This window comes from Diadema setosum, chromosome 16, assembly GCF_964275005.1.
Source record: "Diadema setosum chromosome 16, eeDiaSeto1, whole genome shotgun sequence".
Classification (NCBI taxonomy): domain Eukaryota; kingdom Metazoa; phylum Echinodermata; class Echinoidea; order Diadematoida; family Diadematidae; genus Diadema; species Diadema setosum.
In genome coordinates, this window is record NC_092700.1 from 8657530 (window position 1) to 8674090 (window position 16561).

Here is a 16561-nt window from a genome sequence, read left to right on the forward strand (position 1 = left end):
GCTCTAATTCCATTGAAACTTACACTTTCTCGGCATACAAGGTAGAGAAGGTACATGTATCCTGAACAAGTTCATCCTCTATAGTCACATTAGTCCACAGTAATTAGTAGTATCATTAAAATATTTCTTCTTTATTCATTTTCTCTCTTTTTTTAATCTCTTGTTGACAGTCGTTACTGTCACAGAGACAAAAAAAAAGTTACAATAAGATCAAACTATAGCAGCCTTTTTACAACTAGCAAATGCACCAAACTGAATGTTAATTACTAATTTATGCCATATCAAAAATCTAATCATTATTGAAAGGCAAACTAGAACTTACATGGCTACACACCAAAGGTTTTTTCAGTCACTGATTTATCATAAACAAGAAAACAAATTAAGAAGAAAATATGAACTTTTCTTGACTCTCTTGTGATTGCTGGAAATAAGTTAAGTAATAAGTTAACAAACTGCTTCCAGAGATTCTTCATGACACGGATCAATTTTATCATTCAGTATCAGACAGATTCTATCAGTAATTTGTGAAATAATTCAGAGGCTGTTAATAGAAATGTCTTAATCTCTTTTGGATTTGCAAGATTATGTAGAGTGTCATACCTAACTTTGTGAAATCTGCACTCTCTTTTTTTGTGTGTGTGTGAGATACAAAGTTTTAGGTACTTTTAGCGGCAGTCACAAGGTTAAAGATTTATAAGAGTGCATCCCTTTTGGTGAGACGCTCCGGCTTTGCCACACCTGGCCAAGTTTCACGAGGTCGGTGTGGTAGAGTCTTGGGGATGGCTGTTTTGTTGAAGAGCGATGACTTCAGTCGCTGTCTAAAACACAAGTGGGAGGTCTTCGGTATTCGTTGGCCTAGTTCTTTCTGAGATCAATGGAATCATATGCCTTTCTGTTCTGAAGAAGCAGACTTTGGGGTGGGGTGGGGGGGGGAGGTGAAGAGGAGAAGGAGGATAAGGAGCAACGAGAGAGGATGCACACGGAAAAATATGACGATGGGCCATCAAACGATGGAGATCATGGACCAGGCAGACAGCTGGACGGGGGGCGGAGAAAGCAAGTCACATGACGGAGCAGGACTCGCCCTTGCCGTTCTTGGGCTGCTTCATGCGCAGTCGCGTCTTGTAGCGCTCCAGAAAGTTGAGCTGCTTGGCGTTGATGGCGCCGCGACGCTTCCTGTGAGAGGCGGTGAAAAAGAAAATAGGAAAAAAACATGCATTCAACAAGAATGAATTGAACAAAGATACAGTACTACGGTTTCGAGGTTTGACAATACCCTACATTCATAGCCTTCAATATTCACTCGTCTTGTCATTACTAAGTCATTCAGTTTTGACTAGCCCATGATATGTGGAAATGCAGTTAAAAGTATGCTCCATTTTTTTTTTCTTTTTCTTCATTTAGTAGCTGGCTCTCTCAACAAACCCTCAACATCACAGAAATGAAAGAAAAGTAAGATGTAAATAGATATATGTAAGATGTAAAAACCACAATAGTTGACGTCTTTCTGTGAAGAGCTCTTTGAATAGTGCAGAGGAGATTTTCACTATGTGACTACACAGTTTACTCTGCTGCAATGGTCCAACAAAATTGAGAATTCTTCTGCATTCTGACTGGAAGATTTCAAACTTTCTGCATCAGTTGAGACTCACTCTCGCACAAAGGCCACCGCGTCCTCGTACGTCATGCCCGCCTCCATGAGAGCCAGGGCGACCATGAGCGGGGCGCGGCCAAGGCCGGCCACGCAGTGCACGGCCACGCAGCTCCGGGGCGTCTCGCGGAAGCGCACCTTCAGGAGGTCCAGCCACTTGTCGATGATCTCGGTGGATGGGACGCCTCCGTCATCAAAGGCCATGTCCTGGGATTGCACATAAACAGAGAAAGAGAATGGAACTCGTTTGACAGCTTCAGAGATGGTCAAAGACACAGGATGTTGTCCAGTTATACAATGTATGACATTATCTTTACTTGTTTGATTAAATGTTTTGGGGCTGTTGTTGTTGTTGTTTTTTTTTTTCTTTTTATTGAAAAACTGGTTTTACTATCTAAAGTGGATATCATTAACGAGGCAGCCTAAAAGAAAAGTTATATGAGAAATTAAACTATCATTTTTTTGTTGTTGTAATGAATGAATGAATGAAGGAAGGAAGGAAGGAATGTATGAATGAATGAAAGGAAAACTGGTCTTACTATCTTAAGTGGATATCACTAACCAGGCAGCCTGGAAAAAATGCTATAGGGGAAATGAAATGTTCAAACCCGAAGAGCAGGGAAAATAAACTACACGTACAAAAATGATGACCATGAGTTTGGAATAGCATTGCACTACATCCTTGATTATAAAACAATTACCAAAATATAAACAAATAAACAAACAAATAGATAGATTAAAAAATCTTGTCAACACAAGAAGTTATCCTGTTTGAATAGTTAGAAGAATTTGATGCTTGCACAGGGTGATAAAAACCTCTCAAAAATCATGATGGAGGCAACATTTGAGACTCTTTTGGGATCACTGAACTCAACCAACTCACTGCAACTCCAAGCTAGTACCCACAAAGGCATAGTAATGGCTGCAGAGGAAGTTGCTCAAGGAAAATACCAACCAAACACACTCCAAACAAAACGTTAATACCTGACATACATTAGAAATATCACACTGCCCTGTTTTTCTTCACAACCAAAAGAGCTTCAAAACTGAAATGGCTAACCAAAAAAAAAAAAAATAATAAAAAAATCAAATAAACAGTAAAGATTTCACAACTTATTATTCCATTTTTCAATTTCAGTACAATCCTCTCAAGTCGATCACGAGTGTATAAATTCATGCCCGCTGTATCACTAGAATCTCCGGAACTGCAGATTTGCACCTACTGCAGGCAAACTGGAGCATTTAAACTGCAATACATACCCCATTAACTCTTATAGTTTCCCCTACATGCTACTCATATTTCTGGGGTTATTATCAGCTTTTTATTAGTTGTTTTTTTTTTCCTCCACCAAAGAACATATCTTTAATCACTTCCTGCCAGCACTTTCGCTTCCTCTTTCTATTCCATGCATATGTTGAAAGATTTGCGTGTATCCACGGTGAATATATTGACATGCTTCCTATCCAATCCTTAGTTAAAGACATATCATCCCTTTTGCATGCAAATTTTTGAAAATTTGGTGAGAACACTTACATGTAGGTGTTGCAGAAAGCACTATTTGAAAACCTCCTGCAAATTTTGAACTCAAGAGGGTTTTTATTTGTCGAGTTGAATTGACTGAATGATTTCAAATAATTTTTCGTACTACGAAAAAAATTACAAAATCTAAACTACTAGTCTAGTTTTACAGACCTGTGTGATGCACTTTAAGTTCATGTAGTGGTGTGTTGTTATTTGCCATAGATAACAAAGTAAAAGAAGCTAGTGAATTCTTCCTTTCTGACTGCTTTAACATGTATATTGTTGGAAGTACATGTATAACTATATTACAATCACACAAGGATTAGTACACTGTATATGCAGCTGTGCCTCATACACAGAATGTTACGGTGAGCATTTGGTATACATTATTTGAATTTGAACGGCTAACAACCTTTATATATCACAGAAATGTTATAGCTTTACAAATAGTCTTGTCATTCTGGTGGATATATCATGTTCTGTGCTATTTGGGAAGGAATGCAAAAGGGATGGCCCACCTTTCATATTTTATATGCTAGCTTGCAGTGTAAGTCTTAGAAATCACCAGGGGAGAGTGGGGATGGGGGGGGGGGGTGAGGGGAGAAGGGAGGGGGCAGTAGTTCAACCCCACCCAATCCCTCCACAATCAAAACAAGAAAAGATTTTTTCAGTAACAGGCATAACAGTTACATGCACATTCATACAGAACAGGAGCTAGCCTTTGAGTCTAAAGCTTTTTGATAACTGTGACATTGTTTGTCCAAAGTATGAGCACAGCAATCCCCCAAATCCTGTGATTGTGTTGGGTATCTTTGAATCATTGACATTTTAAAGGGACTGTACAGTACTGGTTGAGGTGGGGATTCATGTTTTGAACATTTCTAAGTGAGATAATGAAAAGCCTCTTCTGAAATATGAAAGAGCATGTAATTTTAAAAAGGATTCAACGTTTATTTGATGAAAATTGGTTTTCAAATGGCTGAGATATCCAAAAAAGTGCTAATAATAAAAGGCGACATGCCACAACTTTATTAGGATCTCTTTGTTTCACCTTGTTTTTTGGATATCTCAGCCATTTCAAAACCGATTTTCATCGAATAAACTTTTGATACCCCTTAGAAGTGCAAGCTCTTTGACATTTCATAGAGTGGTTTCTGAATATCTCGCAAAACGTTAAAAGCTAAATCCTCACCTCGACCAGAACTGTACACACCCTTTAAGCTTTGACAAATAAACAACAACAACAAAATAAATAAAATGTAAAGACATTGTCTGACATTGTTATTGCCATTCATCAACTGCCTCTAAACTTTGTCAAGTGTAAATTGCAAAATAGATGAAGGACATTGTTTATCATTGAAATGGCTAAATGTCAAGCTTTATTATGATGTGGATGACAAACACACTTGTTTATCCAATATTATTTTCCAAGAAAAGAATAAAGTATGGTACAGAACTCAACTCAGAGCTTTTCAATTGTTTTATTGACAATGATCATATTCAAGGGCAGATTTTCATAGCTCCGTGTAGATACTATCACAGACATAATAGTAGCATAAACATGCGTGACTGTGAAGTTTTGATTTTCAGTGGGCTGGAAACTTTGATATAATAGACACTTTCAAACACAATACCTTTTTTTCAAGTGTCGAGAACAAAGGGTATTTAACCATGAAAAACAAACTGGAAGACATTTTATGGCTAAACAAAGCCTTAATTTCCAAAGGTGTGCACATGTGTGTGTGTGTGTGTGTGTGTGTGTTTGTAAGTATCTTATTTATCTTACAGTTAATCTAAATTGTTGGGATTTTTGGTTGTTGCTGCTCATGCTGGCTCATTTTTACCCATTGCTTGCACAAGCTGGAAAATAAAACATACATGTAGGCAACCTGCCAATATTCTGAAGGGCATAAAAAAGCTGGGACAATGGGGTTGTGAACAAGAGCAAACCAAAATATACTCATTAAAGGGAAGGTAAACCCAAAGAGCAATGTGGATTGAGTGAAAGCAACAACATTAGCAAAGCACATCAGTGAAAGTTTGAGGAAAATCGGACAATCGATGCAAAAGTTATGAATTTTTAAAGTTTTGGTGTTTGAACCGCTGGATGAGGAGACTACTAGAGGTTATGAAGTATGAGTGGACAGCAATATAAAGAAAATATAAAGGAAAATCAACAAAAATTCACTTTTCTAGCATCACAAAAAGGCACTTGCCTAACCGCTTTCAGAAAGCAGGGGGAATAATTGCTACCCTTAACATATGTCAGCATCAAGTTGATGGAATTTGTGGTTTTCATGAAAAATGAATTTTTGTGAAAATTTCTTTATATAGCCTTTATATTGTTGTCCTCTCATACGTCATAACCTCTAGTAGTCTCCTCATCCAGCAGTTCCAACACCAAAACTTTAAAAATTCATAACTTTTGCATCGATTGTCCGATTTTCTTCAAACTTTCACTGATGTGTTCTACTGATGTTGCTGCTTTCATTCAATCCACATTGCTCTTTGGGTTTACCTTCCCTTTAAGGGTTGGAGGGGGTGTCTGCTGTAGAAAAAAAAAAATCCCTTTAACATATCGGGTTCCTGAAACAGCTTTTCTGTGGTTTTGATGCCACATCTTTTGATAACAATTTCTAATGATTAATTGCTAGCGTTTCACAGTGGTAGAATAAAAACTTCTCTTTTGTTTCAGCCCAAATTTGGCCAAATACAATCGTAACAGCTACCCGTACATAACTGTACTTGTATAACAAATTTTGTGGGTTGTTTCTTCTTTCTTTTTTCTTTTTTTTTTGGGGGGGGGGGCTAAAGAATTATCAGAAGCCTCTTTTAAAATTGCAAGATTTATACAGCATCCTTAGATTGGCAACATGTTTGCACGATTAAGAGTTAGAAAGTTTTTGTCTGAAACTAACAAATTTTCAATCTTCTTTTTGTTTTGTTTTTTGGGGGTTTGTTTGGTTTTTTGGTTTTTGTTTTTGTTTTTTTTTTTTTTTGTTTTGTTTTGTTTTTTTTTTGGGGGGGACTAATTTTGTGCAATTAACCAGTTTACTCCAATGTTCTCTGATATATATTATGTGATATGTGGTGATACTCTGGTGACCACTGAATGATGAAAAACATATTGTATATAAAAAGCTGTTTTTTCATGAGGGTTTAATAAATTACAAATTTAGCAATCACTGTTGGACCGCGAAATTAACAATATGCAAAAAATGCTGCCAAGCGATAAAGGTACATGTAACAGTGCACTTGCGATAGCCTTGGTGTCCATTTGCAAAAACAACATATTGTGAAAATGTGCGTGACCTCGTTCAAAAAAAAAAAAAAAAAAATCTGTACGCGAAAATAACTTGTGCAGTATAAAAGATGTGCAACAAATTTCTTCCATGAAACTGTATGGCTTTAAAGAAACTCTGAAATGGCAACATATTAATCCCAGGTCTTACTGTAGAACAACCTGAGCTTGTAAAGCAATGCCTTTGTCAATTTAAGAAAAAAAAAACAACAACAAAAACATGCATAATCTTTTATTCTAAATGTTTCTTCTACATGTTAGGATCAAGCTGATTGCACTCATTTCACCATTGCTTGCATCAGATTGACTGTCACGGTTAAAAAGTAAGAGTGAGAACGCTGCTCACTGCCACAGCAAGCCATAATGTGGTGTTTTGCGTCAATAATCTACCATCTCAGCGTACCATGAACCCATTTCCTTTTATGAAGAGTCCTGCAGTGGCTATTTTTCAAAGGGCTTCTGCTATTAAGTTTGAATTCAGACCCATGCCGTGCCATGAAACCTTAGGTTGCTGGTTGTTTTTAGCAAAAGAGAATACAAAAACAAGTTCCTGTATTATAAAGAATGATGGGTTTCAACCAGAAAAGCAAATCTAAAGAGAAAGCCATTTAAAGGCACAATTTACTATTTGCAGATGAAACAAAATCCCAGCATTAGTGCTTCAAAATAGTTCTAAAATGTGAGTTAGGGATAGAAACAAAAAATGTAGAAATTTGAACCAGACACAGTATAATCAATGTAAAGTATTGTTAAATATACAAAAAGTGAACAATAGTTATAATAAAAATGTTTTCATATTAAACCATCTACAGTTACGGTTTGATGAGAAAAATAGTGATATCTCCTTATATTTTAGGCTTTATTGCAAAAATTTTATACGGTAGGATGTTTTGTGATACAACTGATCGACACATATGCATCAAATGTGATATCTTGAACATTTTTGAAATCACTGCTCCCAAAGGTAAACAGGACCTTTAAAGATAGAATGGAAAAACAAGTTTATTTAAAAAAAAATAAAAACAAAAAAAAAAATGAGAGGAAGAAAGAAAAAACAAACTGTGAAAGGAAGAAATGAGTGAAAGGAAAAAACTGGGAATCCATACTTACAATGACCTCAATTTCCTCCTGTTTCAAGATGGAGGCCTCGTACGTAGGCTCGCACACACGCACTACCTCCTTAATCTGCCTCTGCTTCAGCTCCTGGCATGACAGAAAGCGAGAGGCGAAACATTGACGAGAGGAAAAACATAGAGTAACACGATTGCACTTGATAGCAAACACGATGGCAGGTTTCGTCTGCTGACGCAAGTGCAGACAAAAACATAGACTTCTGTTGTTAAGTAACATCCTTCTTTCCCTTGTCCCCAACTGTCAAAAGTGAATTTATGTCCCAAGACAAAGTTGTTTTGAACAAAGGAAATGACGTACCACTGGCATCAAACATGAGAGCCAGATGTTTCTAAAACTTTTATTTTTATGCCCGCATTGTCACGTCATTAGTATTAAACCAAGGCATCCTCAACAATAATGATTAAACAACAACAACAACAACAACAACAACAACAACAACAACCATCAATGACTTCTCGTACATAACTATATTAAAGGAGACCTCCGGATGATTTTCAAATTTTTACATTTGAACATATATAAATTAGTTATACTGGGTACAGAGTTTCAGGATTTATAATGATTGGGATGAAAAATAAGAATGTTTTCGGAATTTCTAACAAATTGCAATGAACAAGGATGATGACATGGCAGCCTCACCATAAGAATGCATGAGATGTGGCTCAAGGAAGCAGAACAAAAGAAGAAGGCATGCATAGATTATACACAGGTGAGCTTGCAAGCATGCGGTATTGTAATGGAATGACACTGCTACATTTCTGAGATATGTGAGGCTCCTATGTCATCATCTTTGTTCAGTGTAATTTGTTTAAGGTTTTTGAAAGTACTGTTTCTCTGCTCAAGAAGCACAATAAATTCTACAAATCTATACATGAAGCTGTCGATTTATGTACTACATGATGTGAAATTATGAAAATCGTCCGGAATGCCCCTTTAAAGGGCTCGTATAGTTTTGGTTGAGACCTAACTTCAGGTTTTTAACATTTTTGGGTGAGACAATGAGAAACCTCTAATGAAATATGAAAGAGCATGTACAATGTAATTCTAAGAGAATTCCTCTTAGAATGGCATGATTTGTACCATTTCAAAGTGGTTTCTTGGTATCTCGCAAAAAGTTAAAAGCCAAATCCTCAGCTCCGTCAATACTGTCCTTTTTAAGTGTTGGTTTTATTTTGATTTTGATTTCAATGTACATGTATCTCCGGCAAAATCATAAAGAAATTATTTTTCTCGAAAAAAAAAAAAATTATGGCTAGCATTTTGATTGAACATTTTATGTTTAAATACTCATGTGGTAGTCACATGACTAACATTTTATGTTAGTCATGTAGTAGTCACATGACAAATAACCATCATATTTTTGCATATCAAATGCAATTTTAGACGAGCACCATGTGATACTTCATATTGTGTTGAAACCTACATGTACATCTCACAATATACTGCAGTGTATCTCACACATCTGAAAAACTACCCTGCCCTTCACCTTTGCTTGAACATCCCCATGTATCATTTGCATCATTGCAAATGAAGAGTTTGTTTGCAAAAAACCGATAAGTCCATATTTGTCAAATGTAGATATTTGCGATTAAAGGTCAAGAAAAATAAAGAGAATAATAAGAAAATTTTTGCTTCTTTTGACCATAACTTCAAAAATATACCTTTATATGTAGTGACCAATATATCATTTTAAAGGTATTATTTTGTATTTTATGACAGATACCGTACTTCAAAATCTTCAAAAATGGATTTATCGGTTTTTGCAAACAAACTCTTCAAATACATGTATGTACAGTACACTGTATATAACTGTATGTCCCCCTCCCCCCACAAAAACAAAAACAAAAATAAAACTTGATTTTTGCACTGATGTGCTTCCAATATGATTAAACTGTCTAAGTGCTACTTCAGGGTCTTAAAATATAACATCTTACATGTAGCTATATTTTGCAGAAAACCTCATTCAATTCATTCACAGAGAAATGTGAATCTTTCTCATGGGTCTGATTCTTCCAAGTTGAGCACTTGGATGCTCTTGGAACTGCATAGTAATGCCCATGTGTGAACACAATGGACAGAACTTGGAGGAAAGGGCTTCCTGACATGCTCTACAAAACTCCTCATTTCTCTTTGACCACTGAAGCAATCTGAATTAGGTTTTTTTGTAAGATGTGGGAAACAAGTTGTGGTTTCATACCCTGAAATTTTATTTGGATTGACTCACTACTTTTAAAGTTATCATTGCGGAGGGTCCCATTGTAATTCTTTCGGGGGACATACATGTACGGTATTTTTGATAAAAAAAACTTGTTCATATATTGCATAACATCAATTATATTAACATTCCATCACAACAAATTACACACAAACACACACACACATACACATACACACACAAATCTTTGATGTCTGTCAGAAGATGCAACAATGCAACAATAGACAGATGAGATAAAAGCTGTATACTTTGGCTTGCTCGTGGGAAACAATATCATATTATTCACTAACACTCAAAGTATCTACACGCTTTTTCACACGAGTTCAAAGTAAGTATTAAATACATTGTAATGTATAAGTACTTTCCATGTCCTTTGATTCTATGTCGCTGCTTTCATTCAAAATATATCTCTTCACTTGGACTAGACTTCCCCTTCACTCCACTTCCTTATTGTGAAGCCCATGTCATTTGCCGAGACGATACTTTTAATTCTACCCTACCATGAACTGTGTGAGAAACACTCTGACTCCCTTCAAGCAGCACAGCATCTCTTCTGCTTCATGAAATGTCATTGACTGCACTTAATAAATTCATCTATTTTTGGGACCCCCCAAATTCACGATTGGTATTAACCATACATTTGGCCATTAAAACATAAAAACGCTCCTTTCTTTTTCCCCATGTTCAGATGTGCTTTATATGTAAGTTTTCAATAGAGGAGTGTATGCAATGAGAAATCTCCCATACATAATAAAACATTATATCCTGATGGACTCCCATTTTCTTTGGTCAGTTTTCATGTACATTATATAAATATTTCCGGTCAGTTTCCCTTTGTTTGTATTTGTTATCATTCAAAAAGCTGCGTTATTGTAAAAGTGGAAATTTTCACAGTGTTGAAATTTTTGCCCATTTCGCGCAACCAGAAACTAGCGCGAAAATAAAAGCACGCGAATATATTTGCTTGCCATATAAAGTTCCTGTGCGTGATGTCTTGCTTCCGCGGAATTAAAAACATGCAAAACTCTTCTTACCCGGCCAAGCGCGAAAAATTAGTCGCACGAAAATATCCACTTTTACAATACTTTGGTAATCTCATTTTCTTTTCTCATTTTTCACAACAAAACAAAACACACAAATGTGGCGAAACCGTACCTTGATGAAGTGGTCCATGCCGTTCTTGTCCGGGTTGTGGATGATGAGAAAGCGCATGTGCTTGTGCATTATCTCCACGGGAGCGGGGCGGACGCTCCTGACTGAACTCATGTTGTGGTTCCTCATGGATGGAAAGACGATCGACAGAAGATGAAGACCGGGATGGATTTGAGAGAGAAAAAACTTCCCTTTTCCTGACGTCCTCTTCAGAAGCACAGTCCGTCCTTTTGCAGGCAACAGCGGCAACAAACTTGGACAATTTTTCTTAGGGGGATGTTAAAGAGTGTGAGAGGAAGAGTGCAAGGGGGTTGGTTGGAATGGGGGAAAAGAGTCGGAAACTGGAACGTGACACGCACACCTCAAATTTGAGAGTGGAATATGGCCAGATGGCGCAAGAAGTGTGGCTTTGTTCTCCAAGCGGATGGTGGAGATTATTAGGGTAATATTTTTATAAAAGGGGAAAATATGAATAATAGGGGGAAAATAAAAACAAAACAATAATGGCTAAGAGGCTACGAAGGGGGGGAAACCCTGCTTCCCACGGTAGAATTACCGCTCGGGTCTTCGGATTCTCACACACCTTAGAGGCACGTGCCTTCGCAGTTCTCTCTCGAGCGGCGCACAGCGGCACACCGAAGCCTTACCCCATCCGTGGGTCTGTCCGCGGCAGTGTCGGCAAGCACACGCCGAATCGTCACAAATGCACCACATAGGCGGAGGAATTGCACGAGTTTAGGCTCACACCCCTGTAGGTGGGGGCGAAAAAAATGAGATGGTCGCGGTGAAGGGGGGAGACTCCGAACTAACAAACGAACGCTACCTCTCTCTCATGGAGAGCTGGCGTTCTTCTTCATCTATGTAGATGCGACTTATGTGTTCTTCCCAAATGCGGCAGTGCTCCCACACGAGTGCCGTGAGAGTACAATCCGGTGGAAATTGCAGCACACTTGGCCCGAAAACAAGTCTCTCTTTAGTCCGATGTCAGTTTATTTGTGTTGGCTTTGGCAGTATTCTCCAGAGTCCAATACAAACGCCATAAATGCTTGGATGCAGATAGCTGAAACCTGGAGAAGAGGAAACGTGTAAAAATGAGGAGACACATAATAATAAGATTGTCATTGGCTTGCAGGAAGAGATAAGACTGTGAATTTCTGACACAAGCAAAAACAGTTAAACTAAGCTTTATATTCATGCTTAAAAACATGTTTACGCTCTCTCTCTCCAATCAATGCATCCTACAAATCTAATGCACTTCAATCACACAAGATTCAAATTGACCTATTGTTCTTCAGCACTCACTGACAATTGCACAAATATTTGCCCGAAAAGGGGAGTTTCCACACAGATTTACATTGTACACTGCACTCATCTGTTATAAACATGACTCAAATGCATCTTCAATGGCAGGGGAAGGCACAAATGCTAGCTTCAAGTAGATACAGCTTGGTGTTTTCCATTACTGCGTAGTGCTGAAACTGTACAACCCAAAACATTCACAGCCAGAAACTTTCAGGTTTGGAGCTGACGACCTTTTTCACGACACGAAACTTTCACGAGTCGCCACTTGCATTCAATCCATTCTGTAGACAAAACACTTTCACACTATCCATTTGACGTTAGCAGATCTCGGCCCCTCACGAAATTCGTGAAAGTTTCATGCATGCAAAAATTTTTGGTTCTACAGTATTGTTTTCTCTAGACACCAGACATGCCTCTCATACCTGCTGCATCTTTCACACTGACTAACAAAGCACATATTATGCGTGAAACATCATATCAAACTCTATGCCAGCAACAGCTTTACGGTCACACTATTCCCAAGTACAAGATGCCACCACTTTGTGATACCACTTTGTATTGAAAATGCCTTTTACAATAGTACAAGCAGCTTTGCTAAATATTCAGTATAGTTAGGCATTTTGGTTAATCATGTCCCTATACATACTGGTTGGCCACTCTAAACTTCATGCCCTCTGCAAATATCACATGCAGATGGCAGATTTCCAAGGGGGGGGGGGCAAAATTGAGACAATATAAAGAGCAAATATTCCCTAGATGGGTTTAAAGTTTAACAAGCACTTGAACCTGGCATCGGCTCAAGTACTGTGGAACAATTTTGCCGTAATTCCACATACTTGATATGCACCGGGGCTGAACTTGCACCACTGCAGCCCTTGCAGTCATTGGCCGTATGGACTGCCTGATCCATTTGCACACGTACATTAATGAACGTGCCTTCACGAAATATGTAATAAACATAATGTTCTTGTCTACAAAGCATGTCTTCCAAGGTTAATGACAGCCCTGTCTTGCACAATGATGTAATATAAGATGAATACCTTCAACTCTAACACAATGCGAATGACATTAAACTTCTGTTGCAACAGAATTATTAAAAAAAAAAAGATTATGGGTAATGACTCAACACAATTGTGTTTACGATCACCCAGACCAATGAACAGCACTCAATAACTGCAGGCATGTATACATACACTGGATATGCTGTATACCTGGTACTGCAGATACATACTGTAAAACATGATATATTCGCAGCATGAATTTTTCGCGAATTGGAGCCGATGGCCTGTTTTGCGGTGGAAAGTGGAAACTTCTTTATGATGGAAGGGAAACAATGCTAAAGCTTTCCAGTGAATCTATTCAGCTCCCCCCTCAAAAAAAAAAATATATATAATAAATAAATAAATAAACAAAAAATTATGCCTCCGGCACCACTTTGTGGCGGAGGCATAACAAAAAATCGTACAGTCATTCCAGGTGCAGAAAGGGAGCAAAGTCTTGAGTGACATGAGGTTGGTTTTCCATTTCTTTTTCAAAAAACTCTAAAGGTGTAGGAATATGGTTTACAAGATTTCACACATAATGTTGGGAGGCATTATTTTTCAACCATGCAAAATTTTGTGGTGTTTGCAAAAGGGATACATTGTACAACCTTATCTGTCTTTAAAGAAGCTACAGTACAATGTATATGTGTGGAAAGATTTATTATGAGAGAGAGGGCAGACCACACTGCAGGCCAGCGAGCTTTCCAGAGCAAAAGTCGCCTGGCGTCGCCAAAACGCATTCAATTTCCTTGTCGTCCATCCCTCTTCCTTCTGCAGTCTCAGGCGCTGGAATGTGGCCGCAGACCGACGCAGATCAGACAAGTCAGTCCCTCCCAGATTTGCAAAGCACTCAAATTGAGCTGATTTAATTTACCAGGAGACGACGACGTTGCCCTACTTTGGGGAAGGAAGGGGGGCATTGCAAAGCACTCTTCCTTTTACAGTTCAACCACCATATATTATTTGCACCACGATAACATAAACTAATCACTGCTAGATTTTTGAATTTTAAAATCTGAACAATTTTCAATTCAAAGTGTCCTTTATGATCCACTTTCACTAGTCTGGAAAAACACATCACAGACTGAATCCCAATTTGCCATGACCTACACTGGGAAATCCCATATTTCACAACAGTTCTTCCTTCTGAAGATGAAATCCCTCTCAGCATATACTGCTCAATAATGCCCATGCCGGGGAAATCTGAACAGGTAAAAACAAGTCGAGGTTGATGAGAAAGTGTGGTTTCAAAATTTGTTTGCAGAGGGTAATGTATGTTTCCTTGTTATTGTCTTTTTCCTATACAGCTGGCACACAAATGTTGGTAGACTTGCAGCATGTAGGCTAACACTGTGCTCATATCATGTAGGCCTACAGTGTATGCATCGCTTCATGATTCAGATCTTAAAGGGAAAGATATTTGTGGGGGGGGGGGGGTAAGAGAATAAAAATATGATAAATCAATACAGACTTCACGAGACATAATACACTAATTCTCCCACAAAGTTTGCTGGATTGGTCATTGGGGTGGATGCCCATCCCTTTTACGAGCCCACCAGTCAGTTGAATTTTAGTTGAACAAAGTTTAAAACCAGCAAGTGGTTGTATGTAAACCTGGATTTTTTAAATAGCAATTTCACCTATCTACATCGTACAAACATCAAGGAGATACCTCAAATGACACCTAGCGTCCCCCCCCCCCCCCCCGGGACATTTAACAAACGAACATCTCTTGCACGACATGAAGAAAAAATCAATGTTAGTGATCCAGCCAGGGGATGAAGGCAGATCTACAGCTGTATGCATACACTATATGAGGAACTCATGGTTACAAGATATGTGACAATTTGCCAATGTTTGGATGATTGAATATAATTTTGGCTTTTACCTACATGTAGCCAATTTGTGGTGAAGTTCCACAGATCTCTCCTATAGAGCACAATGGTTGTTTTTTTCTTTAAAAAAAAAAAAAAGTCATCTTATTGCATCATTTAAGATGTCAACAAGATACTGAGATTCCTTAGACAGTTTGTCAAGATAAAATTAAAAGATCTTGTCATATTTCAGCAAAATCTGCCTACATGTACATAATGCTACACATTCTTGTTTCCAGCTCCCCCCCCCCCAAAAAAAAAAAAAAAAATCCAACAACAACAACAACAACAACAAACAAACAAAATGTGATTCTTTTAAAGACTATGGAGAACAGTTACAAAGGTTGCATTGCTATCAAAATACATCAGACAAGAGCTCGGTAAAATAAAGAAAGTTGGATTATTGGATTATGTATCACATGAAAGTGAACGACACCTAGCTTTCAAACTGTTGCCATGTTTTGATATTCTAAAATTTTGGGTCATTTGAACCATTGCTCGGGACTGCAAACTGGTCTGATACAAAAAGAATATAAGCCATCCCACAGCACAAGTATACTGGCATAAATAATTGCTGCTGTAGGTGTAAAACAGACCTTTAAAGCCGCAGTACACCCATTGACAACTGTTAACAAAGAAGGCACAAATCACCATTTCCTTTCCATAGTGCCATGTTAACACATTCACATGTTTGTCATTGCTAATCATGGCTTGCAAAAATCATTATCGCCTCTTGGAGCTCTTTCCTTGTTCTCCCGTTAACGCATCAGTTTACCAGGAAACTATCAGGATTCAGCTGTAGAATTGGAACCCATCCTTGCTAGTGAATTATGCTCGTATACAAGTAGTACTACTACTTTGTAGCAGGGAGGTCTCAACACACACTGCTAGCTCCAAATCCGTGACCCCTGTGTGAACCCAGAACCCACTGCTACATACTGTAAACCTGTGTGTGTACTACGGCCCATTTCAATATAGTCTACGACATACAGACTGCTTTGTCTCGGGAACAGCTTACACTTGTCGGCAGACTGAGATTCAGCCAGGCATCTACATGTGAGTCACTACAGTATTTAAGTTTGCAGTATAAGTATATCCCAACCATGAAGGAATAATAAATAAGAGAAGGCGGGGGGAACAGAGAAGAGGAAAAGAGGTTGGAGTATAGGCCTAAGTACCAGAACAACTGTGTTGATGTTAAAAACTCACTGATCAAGTTTCACAAATCAATACACTCAAAATCACAAGTGTCGTGTATCATCAAGAACATAATCACACAAATTACATTTCCATGAGTAGAGGAACTGAATGACTGTTCCTACTTTCCCACAGTGGAACTTGACTTCTCCAAAGATAATAAAATGAAT

General features: G+C 38.0%; 1 protein-coding gene across 1 annotated transcript in view; it reads right to left on the minus strand.

The window, feature by feature from the left end:
- Window positions 1–454: 454 nt before the first annotated feature.
- Window positions 455–16561, minus strand: part of LOC140239572 (protein tyrosine phosphatase type IVA 1-like) — a 41794-nt gene continuing 25687 nt past the window's right edge. The window contains exons 2-5 of the mRNA XM_072319402.1: window positions 10979–12042; window positions 7585–7677; window positions 1653–1858; window positions 455–1176 (exon numbers count right to left, since the gene is read on the minus strand). Coding sequence (XP_072175503.1) covers window positions 1062–1176; window positions 1653–1858; window positions 7585–7677; window positions 10979–11104 — 540 coding nt within the window. The 5' untranslated portion in view covers window positions 11105–12042 and the 3' untranslated portion in view covers window positions 455–1061. The remainder of the gene's footprint in view (window positions 1177–1652; window positions 1859–7584; window positions 7678–10978; window positions 12043–16561) is intronic.